Source organism: Sturnus vulgaris, chromosome 22 (assembly GCF_052056855.1).
Source record: "Sturnus vulgaris isolate bStuVul1 chromosome 22, bStuVul1.hap1, whole genome shotgun sequence".
Lineage (NCBI taxonomy): Eukaryota > Metazoa > Chordata > Aves > Passeriformes > Sturnidae > Sturnus > Sturnus vulgaris.
In genome coordinates this window covers 9636859-9659638 of record NC_142264.1, presented here as the reverse complement: position 1 = coordinate 9659638, position 22780 = coordinate 9636859, and the positions used below count along the sequence as shown (strand labels likewise).

The 22780-nt window shown below is 45.7% G+C and overlaps 1 protein-coding gene across 4 annotated transcripts in view; it reads left to right on the top strand.

Annotated features, from left to right (window-relative positions):
* The window catches only part of PNPLA7 (patatin like domain 7, lysophospholipase), a 130098-nt gene that overhangs the window by 16143 nt on the left and 91175 nt on the right, over positions 1 to 22780 (top strand). For 3 of the 4 annotated variants that reach the window (XR_015808116.1, XM_088177733.1, XM_088177731.1), the window contains exons 12-19: positions 241 to 388; positions 1240 to 1332; positions 5667 to 5767; positions 6719 to 6865; positions 11387 to 11464; positions 12277 to 12482; positions 19894 to 20025; positions 21473 to 21596. Coding sequence is in view for 3 of the 4 variants with exons in the window: in XM_088177733.1 (XP_088033859.1) it covers positions 241 to 388; positions 1240 to 1332; positions 5667 to 5767; positions 6719 to 6865; positions 11387 to 11464; positions 12277 to 12482; positions 19894 to 20025; positions 21473 to 21596 (1029 nt within the window). In the remaining variant the exon portion in view is untranslated. The remainder of the gene's footprint in view (positions 1 to 240; positions 389 to 1239; positions 1333 to 5666; positions 5768 to 6718; positions 6866 to 11386; positions 11465 to 12276; positions 12483 to 19893; positions 20026 to 21472; positions 21597 to 22780) is intronic. The other variant, XM_088177732.1, reaches the window with a different exon arrangement.

The window sequence follows — 22780 nt, the reverse complement described above, 5'->3', positions numbered from 1 at the left end:
AGTGGGAAAATTGCTGCACCCGTGGTGGCAGAGGGTCAGGGACTACTCAAAGTGTCAGGCTGGGAGTCCCCAGGCCCTGCTGGGATGCACTCAGGGAGCTGCAGATCTCAGGGCAAGCCACCCTTGGGGATTAGGGCTGATGAGCACAACGTGAGCAGTAGCTGGGGGTCTGTGCAGGCTCCAGGGTGTGGCACACGTGGGAGGGGTGCTTGATGTTTGCTTGTCCCCTTGCTGCTGCAGCAGAGCCCGGCCATCCCACTGATCTCCCTGAGCAGTGTCACCACAGGAGGCAGCACCAGCAAGGCAGGGAAGAGACAAATGTCCAGTGCTTTGGAGGAGGATCGTGGTGGAGAGAAGTTTGAAAAGTCTGGGGAAGCCCTGGAAATGGGTAATGCTCCTGGAAACATGGATGACTTGTCCTCTGGGATCTTCTTTAATTTTTGTACTACTCACAGGATCTGACTGGTTTGGGCTGAGAGGGATCTTAAAGCTCATCCCATTCCACCCCTGCCATGGCAGGGACACCTCCCACTATCCCAGGCTCCTCCAGCCCCAATGTCCAACCTGGCCTTGGGCACTGCCAGGGATGCAGGGGCAGCCACAGCTGCTCTGGGCACCCTGTGCCAGGGCCTCGCTGCCCTTAATAGTAAAGAATTTCCTCTCTAAATCCAGTCTAACCCTGCCCTCCATCAGCCTGAGGCCGTTCCCCTAAAGTGAAAGTGTCCTTTCACTACATTTCTTCCACTGTTGATATTGCTGCTATTGGTCAGAGGGGTTTTATTTTATCAGAGTAGTTAAGGGTTGTCTTAAATTAATTTCTGATTGAAGCCTTTGGATAGTCCTCAGCTTCAATGGGGAAATATTACTGTGTTCTTAATGATATTGAGGAATGAAGGAAAGGGGAGAAATAAGTGATTCCTCATTTTGAATGCAGAGAGGGATTTGGGAAAATTCAGCACTCTAGACACCAATAGAATAATTGCTGGATATGTGTCTTTTCAGCCTAAAGACTCAGTACTGAAGGTAAAGCCAGGAAAATAGATGGAGTTGAATTTTGCCTCTGCAGATGGATTAAAAAATAATTAAAACCAGGAAAAAGGTTTAAACAATACTTAATATCAGTGTTTCAGAATCTTTAAGCCAGGCTTTAATAGTGGGTAATTCAAGGTTCTTGTTGTTAGTGAAACTTACTTTATTAGGGAATACCTTGTGTTTACAACATTTGGTTTTCAATTTCAGATATGTTGAGGATTTCTGGTGCAGAAAACTCTGAGCATGTTTTTAGAAGAAGCCTTTCATCACCTCCCTATGCAGGGTCTACAGAGGTTTCTAGTAAGTAGTGCTTGGCAAAATGGTGGGAAATATGTAATTTATCTAATCATGGGAGAAACCACATGATCTCTGGAGTGCTGGGTTAGATAATTTTCCTGTTTATGGTGGATAATCATCTTGCAGTGGTGCTGTTTCCTAACTCATTGGTCAAAAAATTATTTAGTAACAAATGGACTGTTATCCCAGAGAGCATTCCCTTGCTGTCATTATCAGCAATGGGAACATCATTTGCCTTCCAAGACCTGCAAATGAAGAGCTTTATTAATTGATATTACTGAAACAAACTGAATTATGATGATTGGCCATCATCTTTCACACAGAAGATGACACACGTCTCTTGCTTGGCTGATTGTCCCAAAAAGCACATTAGATGGCTTTGCTGCTTTTAGAGGAATGTTCTTTAGAGTGGATAATAAAGGTGATGGATCATGGGATGCTCTGAGGAGACATTTATGAGGCTCAGCTGGTTTGATGCTGCAGTATCATTTTGGGGAACTTTAGTTACTCCACTGTAGACATTTTCCTCTGGGCCTGGTGTTTAGGCAGCTTTGTGTTCCAAGGTGGAGAAACTGGAGTTCTTGTGGGAATCACAGAACACAGGCATGTGTCTGTGTTAGGTGGGTAATAAATTAACCACTGTGAGGGAATTCCAAGGTCATGCTCAGGTACTGTTAATAGAGAAATGTTTCATCAGTGGAATAAATACTTTAGAAGATGCTTTTATTGCTCACCATGGCTATTAAGTGACTTAGGAGAAAGGAACAAACTGTGAGGGGTTGGAGACAAGGAGGAGGCAGCCAGGCTGAGGGAGCCCTCAGCACTGAGAGCTTTCTCCAGGGTAAGGTTTGCGTCACTTGTTGCTGCCACATGAAGTTGCTGGTGTGCACAGAGGAGAGCAATGGGGAGTTCCTTCACTTGTAGCACTGGAGGGCTGATTTTTTTTCCCTCCTCAGTTCCTGCTGGGCAAGTGTAGGGTGTCCCACTTAGATTTTTTTTTTTTTTCCATGGTTTCCATGTTACTGTCCAGAGGGGTGGATGTGATGGATTTTGTCTAAGATGATCTTCCTAAGCCAGGAAGACAAATTAAGAGAAAATACTGACTGACCCACACAAGACTTGGCTTGGCTTTCATGTGTGTGAGGTTGTTTTGCACTGGGAAGTATAAAATGCACCAGCACACTTGGTTCAGTGGTAAATGAATTAATCCTTGCCCTGAACACAGCCCCTTCCCCCAGGGAAAGGAGGCAGTCCAGTGAGCTCTGCCTGTGCAGCCCTGTGACATTCTCAGGGACAGTCCTTGTGAGTTCTTAGGAGCTTTAATATGGAAGGATCCCTGCAGACTTCTCAGTGGATATGTCCATTTGTCCTTCCTTTCTCCTTTTATGTGCCATAAACGTTATGCCAGGGTACACAGAGCTTAGCAGAGAGAGAAAATTAATTTTTATTGGCAGAAGGAGCGTATCTACTTGGGTAATTATGATTTGCCTCAGTTAACAGCTGATTTCTTCTCACTGTTTAGCTTGCACAGAAAGTGTCTTGATGTCTTTAATGAAAAGATCAAGATCTTGCTTCGGATTCTATTCCACTGTTTACTGTGTGTTCAGACTCCGTGCAATATTGATCATGTTTATTATTAATTCAGAGAGGAGAAAGCTGTTAGAGTCATACAAGTGCTGTTATCTCAACATCTCCTTGATTTGCTTGTTGTTAGAATTAATAAACACTGCTAAAAATTGCTTTGGGAGAAAACACTTCTCCCTCAGTTGCTCCTGGGGCTGGCTATAATTTGTTCTTCTGTTTTTTTTGTGTAGCTATCTAACTTGAAACATAGCAGTTGTGTAGATGAGGGAATGGGCTTCTGCCAGCTCAGGCTACTCTGCTTTATAAGTGTGCTAGCTTTGTGTGCAGAAAGATGGAATTAATTCATTGAAGCATCTGGGCTGGGGGACAGAGGGATTAGAAAGCAGAAATAAAACAGCGGCGCCTTTTGGATGTAACAACTTCACCCCTTCATTGTCCCTGGAAGCAAGTCTGCCTAACTCTATTTTTAAGGTTGAACAGGAGTTGTCTTTTATTGTTTTGGTGGGGTTTTTTTCCCCAAGAGTTGGAGGAGCTGCTGTTTCCCCAAAACTGTGCACGTGGGACTGGCAGAGCTTGGCAGGAAGAGGCTGGGAATGGTGCCAGGGACTGTGGCTGTTGTCACTGTTTGTGCAGGGGATGGCATGGGATTGTTCCATCCCCATCCCAGCAGGGTGTGGGACACCATGAGCTCCTCACACAGGATCCATCCCTCTCCTGACTGGCTCCACGTGCAGCTCATCCCTTGGAGCAGCCAGGCCCTCCCAGCAATCCCTGGGTGGGCACCAGGCTCAGGGCAGGGCTCCTGCTCTCAGCAGCAGTGGAGCAGCTTTCATCCTTAGAATGCCTCCTCCTCCTCCTCTGCACGGGATTTAGGGTGCAGGGCTGCCTAGGAGAAGCTTTCCCTGCCTGCAGGGCCAAAATCGACGTGTTTGGGTTGAAGCTGAGTGTTCAGGTGGAAAATGTGAAAGTTTCAGATGGAAACTTGGTGTGGTGGGGCTCAGGGGTCTGACCCTGGGCTTTGGGGTGCAGGGAGGTTGGCAGGGAGCCAGATCAGCTCATATGGAGCTGCTCTTTCTACTATCCCAGTTTTATAGCTGATTTAGGGTCTTGAATGCTGCAGTGTGTAGGAAATTCAGTTCATAGCATCAACAGCATTACTGTTTCTTTTTAATTTTTATCTTATGGCTTGTAAGTTATGATGATGATCAACTTCAGGTCAACCTTGTTTAGTTTCTTGTTTGGAGGCTGATCATTGAATAACTTCATTATGATCCCAGTGGCAGGTTTGAAATGTGCAAGAATTTGTTTATATTTCTGGATGACAGAATTATGGTTAAGGTTGGCAAAGACCTTTAAGATATTCAAGTCCAACTGTCAGGCCAGCACCACCCCCGTGTTCACCACTAAACCCCAAGTGCCACCCCCACGTGTCCTTTGAGCACTTCCAGGGGTGGTGACTCCACCCCTGCCCTGGGTGCCTGTGCCAGTATTTTACAACCTTTTCCATGAAAAGATGTTTCCTAATATCCTGTTTAAACCTCCCCTGGAAGAGCTCAAGGCCATTTCCTCAAGATGACATGGGAAGAGTACTCTGAGGTAGATCTGAAGATTTGTGGCAGTGGGATTCTTCCCTTGGCCCAGCTGGGGTGGGAGATAGGAGTCAAGCCCTTTCAGAAATAAAAATTGTGGTTTTTGAAATTAAATTTATGGACAGCCCTTTGTGCTAGGGCGGTATTGTCACATGATCACAGATCACAAGAATGTCAATGTTGGGTCCAAAAGCCAAATTCCCAAAGCTTGGGGCAATCCAGGTGTGTGTCTCTTGGGAGGGACAGGTGGGGAAAGAATTCAGAATTAAAGATTTGGATTTATTGGGTGGTAGAATTTACCAGTCAGGAAAGACAGTTGCTTTTCCAAAGTGCCCAGCTTATTCCTGAGTAGCAATTTGTATTTATAAAAGCAAAAGTGTAAGAACAATGTAGAGACTGAAGGCAACAGATCTAAGGAAGAAAATGTAAACTTTTCTGAATAGTCTATTTTGGAGCTATATTAGGCATAGAAATAAGATAGAAATTATTATAAATTTATTCATTAAAGGAAATTGCCATTTCTGCATGATTTTTAAACTCACCTGTAAATCTTCAGGCTGTGACTTCCAAGGATGTGGAACTGAGTAGAAAATATGCCTAATTTATCTAAAAAGGCTTTTAAAAGAAATAATATTTCTTCAGCAGATTCCGCCTTTTCTACAAGCCCATCAACATCTAGGAGCAATAGATGAGATCAGAGGCTGAGCTGCTCTCACAAATTAGGGAATTGGCCCCAAAATTTAATGTTAATCCTATGAAGGATTTCAAGGATTTGTAGAGTATGGAAAATAAGATGCAGCAGTTGATATGAGCCATCAGCATCAACACTTCAGGCAATTCTGTAGAAAGCCATGAAAAACACCTGAAAGTCTTAAGTTATCAGGAGTTCACTCTCTGCAGTTCTCTGCCAATTCTCAGCAGACAAAAATCCCCCCAAAAAGCTTCAAATAATGACTGTACAAGAGTGGATGTGGGAATTCTGGGACGTGTTGTACACTCGAGTTCAGATGGGAAGATTTCAAGTTCTAGGTCAAAAGGAACTGGAAAATAATGGGAACGTGAAGGTGCCACTTGCTAAAGTTGCCCCACTTGCTGTGTTACCTGTTGTTTCTGAGAAACTGCAGTGCAGGAGGTGCTCAAAGCAGGATTTTTGTGTTCTTGCAGACAATTCCAGTGGGGCCAAGTCAGACATGGACATGGCCTACGAGAGGGCCAGGGTGCAGCTCAGCCCTGAGGATGGTGCTGGCAGCCCTGCAGTGGCCAAGGTGAGCTCTCCCCTCTCCCTCTCCTCCCTTTAAAACACTGCCCTTGCAGCTCTGTACAAGTTGGGATATTTGGATTTATGGAATTCCCAAGTGATTTGAGTTGGAAGGGACCTTTGAAGCTCTGCTGGTCCAATCCCCCTGCCATGCCTGGGACTCCTTCCTCTACACCATCCAACCTGGCCTTGAATGTTTTTGTATTGTTGTTTTTTAACTTAAAAGGGTGTTTCCATAAATTTTAGTGGCTGTCAAGTCATTTTAATGCACATCTTGAAATTCTATGGAGATTCCCTTAGTGAGCAATGGGAAACCATTGCTGCAAGTGAAAGAACTGAACTATGAAACTGAACAATGAAAGAACATGTTTTCTTGCCCTGATTCATGAAATAAATTATTTGGATTTGTCAGACCGTGCTTTATTTGTGAGAAGTACTTTACAGCAAGGAATTAAAAATTTGTATTGGCTGTAGGTTTCTGGTCATTATTTATAAATCGGTTTTTATTTTAGTGATCTGCTTTTTACAAATGCTGACCTGGAAGTCAAGAGCACAAAACCACTCTTGATTTATAAAACTGCAGCTTAAAATCTGGAATGAAGCTGTTGCTCACTGTGACCTTGACAGACATTTTCTCTTTTCCTCCATCTTTGTGTACAGAGTTGATAAAGTTTTAGTTCCATCAAGCTGGCAACAGCCCAGTTTCTGAAGTCTCTTATTCCTTCCCTTTCACAAGCTGTGATGAGTAACTTTGTTTGATTCGAGTGTCAGGCTGTGCAGAAAAATACAGGGATAATGAAGTTAGCAAGCTGTTGCTTTTTTGGAAACCTAGATTTCTTTTTTTGCAGACCACCAGTTGTGGTGGGTAGAGAATGCAGACGATAAAGGCAAATTTTGGCCAGGGAGGTGCCAATTTTGATGTTTAAACTGATCTTTGATGTGTTTCTTCTCTTTGCAGTCGATTTTGAAGAAGACCGTGACAGTGACAGAAACTCCTTCAGCAGTTTTCCATTACAGTGCTGTGCAGGACTCCTGTAACAGCAAACACATTGATGCCATCGTGGAAGCAGCAAAGAAAGACCTCTCATCCCTGATGAAACTTGATGTGAGTTATTGCAGGGGGAACTGGCTTTGCTTCTGCTTTTCATCTCATTCTGCCAGGAACTGCAAAGTGGGTTTGTCTCCTCAGTATGCTGGAGATGGGCTGGATGTTTTATTCAACAGCCTGTTAAGTCATTAGAAGGGCTGAAATAAATTTGAATTATTCTGCCATTTCTGCAGAGCAGTCTGGAGTGCAGTGCATGAATCTTCCCTGTGTGTGTGTGTGTGCAGAGCCAGCCCTGCAGGCAGCACGTGTGCAATTCCTGCCACCTCACTCTGCTCTCACTGAGTCTGGGGAGTTACCTAAAGGGTCAGGTGGTTGCTGACCCCGTGAATCCTGGTGGCACTGCATCCCAGGGAGGGTGGCACTGCATCCCAGGGAGGGTGGCACTGCATCCCAGGGAGTTGTTTGGGTTGGAATTGTGTCCCTGGACTTGCCCAGGGGCACTGGCAGCATCTCCCAGCTGGGTCCTGTGCCCCTGGCATGGGCTGTGGCTGATCCCTGCTGTGTTCAGCCCCTGCTGAGCCCCTTGGTGTTGTAGGAAGGATTTAAAATGATTGTTTTCATCATTCCAGTCATTCCAGATGCATTTCATTACGGAGGTGTGTCTGTTCATGTGGATAATCAGACAATTTGGGAAAGCTCTGCATCTGTCTCAGTCAGTCACAGACATCCTTGGTTTGTTCCAGCCTGTTCTGCAATAATTCCAGTCTGCTGCTGCTGCCAGAGGCTGGGCACAGCTGCTGCACCTCCTCCCTGCCTTCAGAGCTCTCACCAAACTACATTTGCTAGAACTTAAAAGATTTTGCTTCTAGATTTTAGCATTCCCTTTTGACTTGCAAAATTATTCCCCTTGCAGCTTCAAAATCCCTCTCAGGGTCTTTCAGCTCCCTGTTGTGAGGCTCAGGGTGCCTGTTCCACATCATCACTGATCTGAGGTCTCTTAGTCTGCAGGAGCCTTACCTGTCTCATTATTTTAATTTTCAGGTTTTTTTCAGGCTTTTATGTCCTCTTGAAAGGCTACAGACTATTTTAGAATAAATTCTTGTTGCAGAAGGATTAAAGTAGGACTTTGTCTATTCTGTTCTTGATCCAACTATCAGATCAGAAGCAAAAATTCCAAGATTATGGATGCTCCTGATTCCAGCACTTTTCTTTTAGTCTAGAATAAATTTCTCAGTAATTATCAAGTAGCAGTTTAGAGATGAAGTTGATTTCAACAGTGTCCTCAAACTGCAGCACTTAATAGGCAGAGTTTGTAACATGAAGATCTAAATAATGATAAAATAAGGTAGGATTTTCAAACACCTTAGTTTTTCACAAGCAAATTAGAATCTAGTAGGATGTGGCCAAATGCTAGAAATGGCATTGAAAGCTCATTTTTTTTCCCATGTAGGAATAGCAAAAGTTGACTCTTCTACAGGCAGTGCAAGAAGAATCTTACTGTGTACAAAATATTTGTGTTCAATGCTGCTTACATGAAAGAAAATGAATTCTTGTAAGCTCTTATCTTAAAAAAAAAAAAAAAGAATCTTTCTTAGCTGGATGGAAACATTTTAAGTTGTCATTTTTCAGAGCAGCCAGTCAGAGTGAATAAAATTGAGATGTTTTGATGACAGATGGTAGGTTTGGGGTTTTTTGGTTGGTTGGTTGCTTTTTTTTTTTCATGTGACAGAGGAGGGGGGCAAATGTCTCTAGGAGAGAGGAATTATTTCAAGTAACCTTTAGGAATCTGCCTTCAGAATTAAAATCTTCTTTTTCTGTCTTTTGTTTTAAGTAACTTGAATTCCTTAGCTCTCTGTCATGAATGGTTTTCAGTCCATACAGTTTTTGTGTGCTTTCAGCTTTATCTGCAGCTACAATGGGGGAGGGTTAAGTAGTGTTGCAGGCCATCTCTTCTTTGTGAGTTACAGGGAATTTCCATGGACAAAAATATTATTTGTCCCAGTTAATTATTGCTTTATTTAAATTGTTTATAATTGGTTTGTGTTTTCACTTCTGTACTGTAAACCCCTGCTAATTTTTTGCCCAGAAATAACCTCTGTTACTTCTTATATTTGCTATTGTACCCAAATTTGTTGAGTTTCCTGCTGTAATCATTTGTTACATTCCTGCAAAGAAAGAAACTTGCTGGGGAATGGAGCTTTTTGGGGTAATGACTTCTTTTCCCTAAATGTTAGTGGCTGGGGGGATCAGTGCAGGTTTTCACCCTGAACCCTGGAACTGTGCAATGCTCAATTTGGGTTTTTTACCCTGAACCCTCTAACTGTGCAATGCTCAATTTGGGTTTTTTGACCTAAACCCTGGAACTGTGCAATGCTCAATTTGGGTTTTTACCCTGAACCCTGGAACTGTGCAATGCTCAATTTGGGTTTTTTACCCTGAACCCTGGAACTGTGCAATGCTCAATTTGGGTTTTTCACCCTGAACCCTGGAACTGTGCAATGCTCAATTTGGGTTTGCTCTCTCACCCATTTGGGAGAGACAGAATGGATTTTATTTGTCAGCTCTTTTATTGCTTAATGGGGCAGTAATAGCACAGCAAAGGAGGACACCAAGGTCTGCTTGGAGGTCACTCTGTCCCTCCCATGCAGAATCAGATATTGCTAAGTCATTTCTGGCAGGTTTTTGGCTAAGCTCTTCTTAAAGATCTCCAATGCTGAGGCTTTCACAGCTCTGAGTACAATCTATCCCACTACTTAAGTAGTCTCAGACATGAAGAAAATCTTTGCAGCAATTTTTTTTTGAGCTGATGCAGCCTGAAAATGCTCTTGATAAGTAGAGCTCATGGGGGAGCCTGAATTCCCCTACTGAGAGGTACTTTCAGAGTTACAACTTTGGCTTCAAGAATAGATAATACTATACAACCATAAATGTCTAAATATAGAATAAACATTATAGAAATTAGTTGAGTTGCTATTGCTGAACTGAAATATTTTGACAGGTGCTTGTCAGGTTCTCTGCATTGGATATGTTCCCATGAAACAGACTGGCTCTAATAAAACTATTTTTGATGAAAATATGTTCTTTTTATCAGCAGTAGGTGTAAAAAATAATTGTGATTATTTCACTTGGACTATTTTTTTTCAACCCAGAATGGAACAATTCCAGCCTGGCAGAGCAATTACACTGGTGGAGTGTTTACATCTCTGCTGGGCTGCTTTCTGCTGGAATGGAGTTGATGACTGGGGTCACATTCTGCTCTGCTCTTGTGCTCAATTGCTTCTTCTTGTGAGTGCAGCTTTTAGTGCTTCTGCCTCTGAGGCAGAGCCTGGGCACAGCCAAATACCCAGGGCAGCTGTGGGAGCCAGGACTGTGCTGCCTCTCTTCAGCCAAAATGTGAACTCATAGCTGAGCCTTGTTTTCTGCCCCAGCCCGTTCAGGGGTGGAGATAAAATATTGAACTTCAGAACATTTATAACAAGGCTGGAGAGGGATTATGGGCATGGAGTGACAGGACAGGGAGGAATGGCCTTAAGCTGAAGGAGGACAGGCTGACATTAGATATTAGGAAAAAATTCTTTATTTGAAGCGTGGTGGGGCCCTGGCACAGGGTGCCCAGAGCAGCTGTGGCTGCCCCTGGATCTCTGGCAGTGCCCAAGGCCAGGTTGGACATTGGGGCTTGGAGCAGCCTGGGACAGTGGGAGGGGTCCCTGCCTGGACTGGTCCCTTTGAAACCAAACCAGTCTGTTACTCTGTGATTTGCTGGTTTGGGTGGAAGTTATGCCAAAGCAAAGGTGGCCTGAAGCATTAGGGTTTCATCCTGACCACACACAGGACCCCAGATTGTGTGGGCAATTCTTTGAGATGGAAAGAAAAGTCTCTCCATGCCTGATTGTCTGTTGTGCACTCAGGGTTATGGTGGTGAAAGCAATGTTTGGATCAAAGGAATTTTTAGGTTCAGCTAGCTCAGCTCCTTGACATTGCAAGGGATTGGGGTCCAAACTGAGGGTGGCTTTTGGGAAGACCCTTTGCTCCCATGTGCTTTTCAGTTGGGAGTGAAATTCCCACTTTTCTCTGCCTGATCACAGGAGTTCATGAGTTTGGGGAAGCTTTTGTTGTACAGTGTATGAAAATCTGCTCTGCAGGTACAGCACAGCTGAGCACAGGGCTGGGCTGGGACAAAGCCAGTATTGGGTCATCTTGTCCAGTTACTCCATGATGTGGAGAGTCTCCTCTAGGTTCATCTTCCTTTCAAAGTAACTTCATTTTTCATACCAGCTGATACACTTCTCTTTTCTTTATAGATCCCTTAAAGAGTCTGGGGGGAAAATTGATCAATAGAAAATCTTTAAGGATCCAAGTGTGTTCAATTAAAATGTTTCAAATTTTTTTTTCTCTCCTGGAAGAAATGTCTGGTGCATAGAAAAATATAAAAATAGGTGCCATATTTTAAAGAGATTCAAGTTCTTGCAACATGGTCTTAACTGTTATTCTTACTTTATTTGGGTGCTTCCTCACATTCTGGGACCTTTGCCTGTGCACAGAGCAGTAAATTGTACCTCCCACCCCTTTCTTTTCCAGAATCCTGCCTTGCTGAATGGCAAAGTGACACTGCATCAGGTCACTGCTGGCACTGTGCTGTCCAGGCAGGGGGATCAGGTGAGTCTGGCTCAGTCTGTGCCCCTCCAGGAGCTGTTTATACACAATGATGACAAATAACCCATTCCCTCCTGTCCCCTCCCAAGCCTTCTCTTCTGGAGGTGAAACTCCCCCAGCTCTGGGCCTTCCTGCTTGCAGGATGCTGGAGCCAGAGTGGAGCTCTGGTGCCTGGCTGTTGTCAGCTCTGATGGACCTCGTGGGAAGGTGTGGAATGTTCCACCTTCATCCTTCCTCAGCAGCTCTGGGGACTGGGAGGCCTTTTCTCACACCCTGCACTCTGGGCTTTTGTGATGCCACTCAGTTGCAGTAAAGCCCTCATAAATAACCAATCCAGCATTATTCATTTATAGCAAAGTGTGTTTGGGATATAACAAGCTTCATTTCTAATAATCCTGTGTAAATAGAGGAGCTTAAGCAAAGCAGATGATGGGCAGCTCCAGTTGCAGTGCTGGATTCTGCTCTGCTGACCTGCCATGCCCCTCATCCTGCAGCTGTGATTGCCCATTCTCTCCTCCTCTCCTAATCTCTTGTTATTTCTTGGTATCTCGAAGATGCAGCTTCATTTTTCATAACTACCCAAAGAGGAACTCGTTTTTCAATATTGTGCCTGCTTAGTTTTAAATATTCATAACCTGCTTTTAATAATTCACTATAGTGTCTTATTTTACCAGCTAATTGTTCAAAAGCTATAGGGGAGCTTTTTGGGAAGCAGATCGCTCGTGATAGTGCTGTCACTGGGATAATTGCTTTTAAAATCTTGGGGGATTTTTACTGAGCTGCTTTTTTTTTTTTTTTTTTCCCATTTGCTCCAGGATGTCAATGTTTGCTTTGTGGTCTCGGGGATGCTCCACGTGTACCAGAGGAAGATTGACTCAGAGGAGGACACCTGCCTGTTCATCACCCACCCTGGGGAGCTCGTGGGCCAGCTCGCTGTCCTCACTGGGGAGCCACTGATCTTCACCATCAAGGCCAACAGAGACTGCAGCTTCCTCTCCATCTCCAAGTCCCATTTCTATGAGTGAGTTCTGCCATTCCAACATACATGGATATGAGGTTTTTAAATTTTTTTTATGACTCTTTTGAACACAGGACCAGGTAGTGACCATCCCCCTGTGCTGGCTGCTGGTGGGGGGTTGCTCATCAAATCCTGGGTTTAATTTTGGGCCTCTCACTGTAACAGAGACACTGAGGGGCTGGAGCCAGGGCAGGGAACAGAGCTGGGGAAGGGTCTGGAGCCCCAGGAGAGGCTGAGGGAGCTGGGAAGGGGCTCAGCCTGGAGAAAAGGAGGCTCAGGGGGGCCCTTGTGGCTCTGCACAACTCCCTGACAGGAGGGGACAGCCGGGGGGGTCGGGCTGTGCTCCAGGGAACAGGGACAGGAGGAGAGGGAATGGCCAGGGGAGGTTTAGTTTGGATTTCAGGGAAAAATTCTTCACTGAAAGGGTGATCAGACATCTGAACAGGCTGCTCAGGCAGTGGTGGTGTCACCATCCCTGGAGGTGTTCAGAAACTGTGTGAACACCTAGGATGTGACACTTTGTGATATGATTTAGAGGGCCTGGGGGTGTTCTTTTAAGGCTTGGACTTGATGCTCTTGGAGGTCTTTTCCAATTGTAATGATTCCATGATTTTAAATCCCAGTGTTGGATGTCTGTGCTGCTGCAGGTGCATCCCACAGCAAACCTTGCACTTCATGGGATAGGTTTAGGTGTGTGGATGAGCTGTGGTCCCTCTCTGAGGTGCTTTCACTCCAACAAGAAGCAGTTCAGGGAACATGGGAATATTAAATGGTGCCATCTTTGTTCAAGGCCTGTAGAGCACTTAACCCAAGGGATAGGAATTATGGCCCAAGAGTCAAATACTTTATAATCCAAATAAGAAAGTCTGCCCAGAGCCTGCAGTTTCCTGGGTTAATTGCTGCTTTGCCAGGCCTTTTCTCTTGGATTCATTTTTCCTTTTTGCTGGAAAACCTCTGCAGTTCTGTTCCCAGACAGAGCCAGGGAGCTGGGTGTGTTGTGAATGATTGGTCTGAGTGTAACAGTGGGTTTTTAATGCTCACTAATAGAACAGGTTAAAGACTAATTCCCCTGTGCAAGACAGGTTCCTTCCTGGACCTTGGAAGTAGCACCTGACTTGGGACTTAATGCTTAAAGGGGAACCTAGGTAATTAAAAATCCAATATGATGACTGTGGTTGGCCTTGTTGCCAATAATGATGATTGATGCCCTTGATTTATTCTGTGATCTTGTCGTTTAGAGTTAGAATTAGTTCACACACATAATTTGTGTGTGAACTAATGCACAATTTCCTTTCATAATCTCATTTTCCAGCTTCTGGAATATGCCATGAGTCCTGAGTTACATGGAGGATTTCTGGGAGGTTGTTGTGTTTTCATTGTGATGTCCATCTCTGCCTACTTCCTGCTTTCTAAATAATTGTAGCTGTTTGTATTCCTGATCAACTCTACCCCAGAATCCTGGGATTTTGGTTTTCCCACCCCAGGCAGGAGGCTGTGTGGCTGTGGAGCTGAATGTGCTGTGCTCAGCAGGTCCTTGTTGATGAGCTGTGTTTTTCCCAGGCTCTGAGGTGGTTGTCAACTTTTGGCCTAATTTCTGAGAGATGCTTCCCACTTGTGCCATTCTGTGTGGTACCAGGCTATTTCTTCTAAATGGCCACTTTTTCTCTCTGTCTTTTCCTGCTGTTGTTTTCCTACTTGTTTCTGACTTCAAATTTCATTATATTGTCTCAGCCAGCCAGGCAGATTCCACCTTTTCTTCCTTTTTTTTCCGTTTTTTTTTTTTTTTTTGCTACTCAGGGCTGGATTCTCTCTCACTTACTGAAGCTCATTTTCCTGAGATTTCTTTTCTCTCTCAAGAACTGAGTTACCTCCTGTTTATTCCAGCTTACCTTTCTGCTTCCATTAACCCTTTCCCAGTCAGGGATCAAGACCCATCAATACATCACCTCATCATAATTTTTGGGTCCTTTCCAAATATTTATTTTTCTCCTTTAAAGTCTGTTATCTCCATTTTACAAGCTCTGTGATATTTCAGCATTTCATCTTCACAATTCGTCCTGAATTCCAGGCTTTATGGCACTTCTTACTCCTGGGCCCAGATTTAAAAGTGACATTGGAGAAACCTGCTGCTTTTCAAAGCCTATCTTCTGTTGGTTCATTTTTTCTTTGAACTCTATGAGAAAGAAAAACTTGTTAATAAAATAGGTGTAGTTCTTTTTGCCATTTTAATGTAAATTCTGTGTTCATAGTTCCACAATGTTCAGCTTTCTCCATTGCCTGGAATCTCAGAGGAATTATTTTTGTCTTAATTCGTTAACTCCTATTATTCTCCAAAATTTAATTCTTCTTTTGCTGTCACATGTGTTTCCTTTTTCCTCTCTGCTGCCCTGGAACACTCGATGTGCTTTTCCTCAGTAATTAATGAGAGGGTGAAGCAGAAAGCACATGGTCTATGGCTGTCATGAGGCAAAGAGCACAGTAATGGAAGGAGCCCAGCATGGAGAATTGAGTGTTGGATGTTGAATTAAATCCTTCCCACTGAAACTTGGGGCAGGAGCCTTTTTGTGTGGTGCTGCCATGAGTGAATGGCTGGCTGTAGATGCAGAGTGCAAGTCCAGGGGTGTGCTGGTTTGAAAGCAAAACCAGTGAGAGACTCCAAGTCAGAAATACAATTCAATAGGAAAAAAAAGCCAAAAATACCATGCAGTAGTGCAAAAGAAAAGCACTGCCAGAGTCAGAATACAACCTGACACCCTGCTAGTTAGGGTGGTGGGAGCAGTCCAGATGAAGTGTTCTTGTTGAAGTGGGGATCCTGCAGAAAGGTCTGGGAGCTCTTGTCCTCTGGGATCCAGTGGGAAAAGGCTGCTCTGCTGTTCCCAATCTCCCCTTTGATCTGGGTAAGAAATGTTTGGCTCCTGCCCTGGCTGGAGCATCTCCCAATGGGATGATGGAATTTGATCAGCCCTGCCCTGGGACTGCATGGCCATGAACAGGAGAGATCTCCTGGAGGGAGGATGGGCTGTGGGCAAGATAAAGAACACTGCAACAGCTGGGTTAACAGCTGGAACATGAACAGAGGAGATCTCCCCCAGAGATCAGGATCACTGCCATAGCTGCTTTAACAGATGGGGACAGAATCCAGACTTTTGGGCACATCTTTACAGTGTAACCTGGGACAAGGGGTGGCACAAACTGATGGTGTGCTGGATCCAGGGCTCATTCCATGGAATGTGCCTGCAGTGCCACTCCTGGTGTGCAGTGCCCCCCCTGCAGCAGCTCCTGGAAACAGGAATCAAGTTGTCACCAGGATCTCCTCTGAGGAAATAAATTCAGGATCTGTGCTACCAGTGGCTCTCTCACATTTTCTGCTTCTGTAAATTTCACAGTTTGGAGGCTTAATCATGTGCACTTGCCAGAGAAGCAGGAAAGCTTTGGTTTTTATTTGATCTTGCCAGCTAAGCTGAAAATCTCATTGCAGCCACATCCCCAAGAATATCTGCAGAAGCTCCAGGAATTCACAGAAACTACTTAGCCCTTATTGTTATAGTTGGTGAACTTTCTAGTAAAGAATCCTCAAAGTCCCTCAGAAACCTCTGCTATACAGAACTTTGGATTTTAATTTTCCCAGTGCCAGGCATGTGCCAAACAGAAGGGCAAGGATGTAAATGCCCACGTGAGAGGAAGGAAACTGGCCTGATAATGGTGCAAAAAAACCTCTTTTCTCTTCTCCTGCTAAGGGTGGATCTCACCTTCTGTGTTAATTCTCTTGTAGAAGCTGCATGGCACTGAGGGACGTGAGAGAGCTCCAGGTGGAAATAAAAGAAGCCTGTTAGTTTGCATTTTGAATGCATATGTATGTGTTAAGATCCATATTATGAGGGAGGAAAAGAGTAAATGGCTTTTATTGACGACAGCAGACAGTCTGTGTGGGAAGAGACTTTGAGGGCTAAATAAGCAAGTGGAGTAAAACTAATGAGCTAAACCATCCAGGAATTTTTAGGGGCTTGATTTAACTTTTGAATCTGCTGAGAAGGGGGATAGGGCTGGGTGTTTTCCATGTGTCTCTTGATATCTTGGTCAGGATGGTGGGGTAGCATGGAAAAATCAGGGCAAGAGAAGAGGGTCAGGAGGGAAAAGCTGTCCTGCTTTCTGGTAATAGTGTTTGCTGACTGGATTTTTAAGTGTTCTAAATGTAAGAGCTAGTGTTCAGTTTAATTTACTGGTGGATATTCAAGTGCAGGGATATGAGTGTGGTGAGTTCAACATGAAATAGGGGTATGTGCCTGTGGATCTCTCCCCTTTCAAGTTCAAAGCTTTTGGCTGAAATTTTATGCTTTGTTATTGCAAAATTAGTCATAGAAGCTCTGGGTGAGGAGAGGAGTATCCATGGGAGGCTCCATGTGTGCTGCAGTCCCACAGTCCCTGGCAGCTCTGGGGCTCTTGCTGCAGCAGTGGCACTAATGAAGGAGAGTCTTGATGTGAAGACTTTGCAGGAACTCAGGGCCTCTGGACAGATAACCAATGTGATTAAGCACAAACCACTTTATTGTTTGCATTATGCTCTACTTATACATTCTAACGAGCTCTGCACACAGCTTGCAGGAAATAGGATTGGTTACAGTCCAGTGCTTCACTGCCCTTCTTTATCTTAGTTCTTGTAATCTTGGTATTCTGTTTTTCAGCTTCTTCCTTCCCAATTTAGCACAATTTGTGTTTCAGTAGCCTTGATGAATTCCAGAGTGTTTGATAAGAAAAACTGAAAATGGCTTGGCTGGTGCACCTGGTACACATTGTGGCCTAAGGTGTTCAAATACATGGCTACAAGACTTCAGGGCAGTTTCTGTGCCACATCCAGGCAGTGCAGAGCTCCTGGTGAGTCTGCTTTTGATTTCACAGTCTTGGATTGTGGATCTCTGCTTGGGCTTTCTCTGATTCTGCCAGGTTACAGTGGTCCACAAGAACTGTGATCCAGTTAGGGAACAGAGTGACAATGCTCCTTCCACACCTTCCTCTCTTCTCCTGTTATTTAGGGATGAGGTTAGATACAAGGCTGACATGATGTGTGCTCAGAGAGCACAAATAGGGTCTCCTAAGTAATTTTTCTTACCTATCTGGCACCTTCTTTGTGAAGGGAGCATGGATGCAGAAAACTTAGCCAGGAATCTGGTTGGAGCTCAGAAGCCTGGGAGTTTTGAATTTTCTGTGCTTTCTGACACTGAACGGTAGGAGAACACTGCTTTTGACTTGAGGCCTTGGAGAAGGCTTCCAAAATTGAGTGATGGAGTTGTAATCACTGGTGTGTAGTTTGAATAGAAATGTCAGCATGCTGAAGGGTTTGGAATTTGGGGTTTTAGAATATAGTAATAGGTATAGGACAAGATGGAAGTTCTTGGGCGTTGTCCCTTCTTCCTTCTTGTTCCTTCTTCTTCTTGGTTTTTGGTTTGATAGAAAGTAGTTTTTAGTTGGATAGAAAGTACTGCACTGCAGGTGACAGGTGTTTGGTCATTGGGTCAAAAGTATAAATAATATAGATGATAATTTTTAATTGGATAGTTAGGCCTTAAAAGATCTTGTAATGAGCAAGGTAGGGCTCCACTTTCTCACTTTTAGCTTGTTAGCTGGAAGTGCTGTAGCACTCACTGTACTATAGATAAGAATTAATAAACAACTGAGTCCAAGCATGAAAATCTGTCTCTCATGCTTCAATCCCAACTCTGCCTGAAGGCAGAAGAAAAGAGAACATAGTCACCACTAGAATGCCAAGAGCTTCCAACCAGGCCGAGTGCTGGAGCTGCCCCTGGGTCAGGACAAGCCCTGGGATCAGCCCAGGCTGGGATGAGCAGATGGAGCAGCCCTGGGAGAGGGACCTGGGGGTGCTGTGGGGGAGAGCTGGACCTGCCCCAGCCCTGAACCCCCTGCCCTGGGCTGAGCCCAGCGTGGGCAGCAGGGGAGGGGGGATTCTGCCCCTCTGCCCCTGGGCTCAGGTGAGACCCCACCTGCAGAGCTGCCCCAGCCCTGGAACCAGCACAGGAAGGAGCTGGAGCTGCTGGAGAGATCCAGAGGAGGCACCAGGGGGATCAGAGGATGGAGCAGCTCTGGGATTGTTCACCTGGAGAGGAGAAACTTTGGGGTGACCTCAGTGTGGCCTTGCAGAGCCTGAGGGGCTGGCAAGAAACATGGAGAGAGAAAATTTACAGGAGTCTGGAGTGCCAGGACACAGGGAATGGCTCCCACTGCCAGAGGGCAGGGCTGGATGGGATATTGGGCAGGAATTGTTCCCTGGCAGGGTGGGCAGGCCCTGGCACAGGGTGCCCAGAGCAGCTGTGGCTGCCCCTGGATCCCTGGCAGTGCCCAAGGCCAGGTTGGACACTGGGGCTTGGAGCAGCCTGCTTGTTCAGGTTTCAATGCAGCTCCCTCATTTTTCTGTGTGCACCTCTCATGCTGAGGCTGCAGACACGAATCTAGTCTTTGTGAGTTGTTATTTCTCTTGTGAAGTAACAATTTTTTAATAGTCTGCTCTTGATGCTGCACAGGAGCAGGAAAGATAAGGTGCCCTAACAGGTAGAACAACCTGACACATGTGTGATCCATTCACCCCTGGGAATGCTTCAGGAGGTTTCTGAGTGCTCACTCCCACAGTGACAGGGTGAAGTGATCTTCAGTCTAAAAAGAACAAGAAATTAGACATTCCTGAGCAATTCCCAGGTGTCTGTGAGAGTGATTTTTTGCTAGGCCTCACAGTCCCTGTGGAGTTTGAGGTTGTCCTGGCAGAACCTTTGCAGTTTTTCAGTTTGAGGAACATACTAAATTACATGGTGTCTTTATTATTAGAGACTTTTAAGCATGACTAAAAACATTCAGTGTGAAGACTGGGAGCTTTATTAGAAGATATTTCAGCTCTTTGTGGTATTTGCAAGAGGGGAAAGGGAATATTTGAAATGCAGAGCAGGTGTTTTATTTTTAAGTGCATCAGACTTTACATATAAAAAGATTCTGATGTGATATGTGGGGGAAACTGAGCACGAGCAAGAGACTGAGATGGGCAGAACAGCAGGGAGGGAAGATCCTGAGAACAGGATGAACATTTCCCTGAGTCATGAGAGACCTTTGTGAGGGGGAACTGAGGAAAGAGGCTCATACACAAGAGCTCACATGGCTCCTGTCCATCCTCCTGCACTGGGAGAGGGGAATTGAGCCAGACAGCAGGACTGGCATCCTGCTCCTAGGACAGTGCCAGCTCTGAGTGCCATTTAATTTGGGCTGGCTTGGAAGCTGGGCAGCCCTGTGTTTTGTCAGAGTCCCTGGGGAGAGTGGTGGTGGCACGAGTGGGGTGTGGCCTGGGAATTGCTGCCCAGCTGCCCTGGGATGTGCTGCCTGTTCCGGGGAGCTTCAGTAACATTTCCCTTTCTCTCAGGATTATGCGGGAGCAGCCCAGCGTGGTGCTGGGGGTGGCCCACACTGTCGTGAAGAGAATGTCCCCCTTTGTCAGGCAAATTGACTTTGCTCTGGACTGGATGGAGGTCGAGGCTGGACGAGCTGTTTACAGGTGAGATGTGGACAAAATTGGATGCTTGTTGCAATTTTCCTACTTCATGAGCTGTGCTCCCTTGGGGATGTGTAAAATGAGAACCTCAGGCTGCATTTATCAACCATTCCATCGGGTTTATTTGTTCACCTATTTTGAGATTATTTTCTTTCTGCAGTATCTTCAACATTGCTTCAGTCTCTTGTTTCTACATGTTGCTAAATTATTTCATACTGTTCCTCATCTTTTCTGTTGTCTTGGCAAGCTTTTTAGGTGATGTAATTGATTAAGACACAGTTCCATGTTCTGGGGGTAGTTTCTGCATTGTTGAGGGCATGATGATCTATTGGTCAAAGGTTTTCAGCCTTTCTGAAATAAACAGCAAAACTCAAAGGTAATTCAGTTAGGCTTATTCAGCAGTAAATTGAAAACAGGAATTTTGTGTTTAAGGGGCAAAAGTTACCTTGGGAAAACTTAGTTTTATGGATATGTACTAGGATGCAATTAAGCTGTTATGTGGTTGCTGCAGTGGTGGAAGAATAAGAGTCTAATTTAGAACATGATCTGTATAATTGTAATTTTTACCACCATACCTGCAGCACTAATGCCAATGGAAGTTTTGGAGTACTCTGTGCATCAGAACAATCCTAGCTGTCAATATCTTGTTAAAATCTTCTGGAATTCGTTGCATTTAACTCCACCACTGGAAGTGTGGCATTCCCAGCAGCACTCCTAATTGTGCCAGCCGGATATAGCAAAAAAGTTCTTGGTAAACAAAGGTGTGTGCACTACATCTGGAGCCCCTTGGGGTCTTGCTCTTTGACCTGCAGAATTCTTCTGCACATCCACGTTGACCTTGCAGTGGGAATGAGATCCTGAGTAACCAGCAATGAGCCTGTGCTGTCCCCTCGGGCCTGCTCACACCCTGGTCATCCCCTTCCAGTCCTAACATGGAACCCCACACTGGCCTGGGTTGGAAAGGACCTTAAAGCTCATAAGCTCATCCAGTGCCACCCCTGCCATGGCAGGGACACCTCCCACTGTCCCAGGCTGCTCCAAGCCCCAATGTCCAGCCTGGCCTTGGGCACTGCCAGGGATCCAGGGGCAGCCACAGCTGCTCTGGGCACCCTGTGCCAGGGCCTGCCCACCCTGCCAGGGAACAATTCCTGCCCAATATCCCATCCAGCCCTGCCCTCTGGCAGTGGGAAGCCATTCCCCTTTGTCCTGTCACTCCCTGTCTCAGCTAACTGTGCACAGCCTGTACATTTACACATTAAACGTGTTTCCAGTCACCTTTTAACAAGTTCCTGCTCTGTTCCTCATTTGTTCCTTAAATGTCAATTAAACACTTCCCTGTGTCTTCCAAGCCAGGCAGGGAAAAAAACTCACCAACTTACTCAACACCTCCAGCTACATTTGCTGAGCAGGGATGTTCCTTCATGGTGGTGCCTGGTTGTTTTCCCTGCAGGCAGGGTGACAAGTCTGACTGCACGTACATCGTGCTGAACGGCCGCCTGCGCTCCGTGCTGCGCATGGACGACGGCAAGAAACACCTGACCGGGGAGTACGGCAGGGGAGACCTCATCGGAGTGGTGAGAGGGACACGGGGCTTGGGGAGACCTCATCGGAGTGGGGAGAGGGACACGGGGCTTGGGGAGACCTCATCGGAGTGGTGAGAGGGACACGGGGCTTGGGGAGACCTCATCGGAGTGGGGAGAGGGACACGGGGCTTGGGGAGACCTCATCGGAGTGGGGAGAGGGACACGGGGCTTGGGGAGACCTCATCGGAGTGGGGAGAGGGACACGGGGACCTGGGGAGACCTCATCGGAGTGGGGAGAGGGACACGGGGCTTGGGGAGACCTCACTGCAGTGGTGAGAGGGACACGGGGCCCTGGCCAGATGGAAACTGAGGATTTCGGGTTGTTTGTTTCCTTTAAGAGCTGAGCAGTTGTTAATTGCCATGAAGTCGTTTGTTGTAGAGGTGCCAAAAGGCAAAAAGTCCCAAGTGTTCAAGCCCATGCTTTAGGAGCTGCATATGAACAGTTCCTGCCACCCTCCTTTGCACAGGGTGGCCCAGCTGAGGACAGCAGCACAGATATTTTCAGGGAGTCGATGTCCCTGTTTGGGTTCTTTTTGTAGTAGCCAGGAGAGCTGTTAATGTGGTTGATGGTAAAGAGGCAGGAAGGGCATTTGTAGGTTCCACAGAGGTGCTGATTTATTTCAGCCAGGCATGTGGACAGTCCAGGGTCAAAAGGCAAAGGCAGAGCTTGGGTGAGGGGCCAGGTTCAAGTACATTGGTGTTTGGGGCAGGGGGAGCATCAGAGACCAATTAACTAGGGAGGTGGGGGTGGCACAAAGGTGGAGTTTTAGGACATGGGAGTAACTGAAATACTGAGGGACAGGGAGGGGACACGGGCAGACCAAGGGAACAGAACAGGGTACATTGGCATTTGCTGTGAGAGAAGCTTTCTGTGTCTCCCTAACTGGGAATGCCTCTCAGGGTCTCCACAAAAGCTAAAAGCTTTTGGCATGGAGTCCCCAATAGAAGTAAAGTCCTGATTAGAGGCAGCTCCTGGTGCAAAGCCCTGAGAAGGCTGGAGCTGCACCTAGTGCAGAGCCTGGGGGCTGGTACAGAGGCTGAGGCAGAAGCTCCCTGGTCTTTCCTTCTTCTGTTCTTTCCTTCTTGTTCTTCCTTTTCTTCTTCATGTGGTGGTAGTGATGATGATGATGATGATGATGGTGGAGGAAGAAGGAACAAGAGAGCTCTCACTCCAG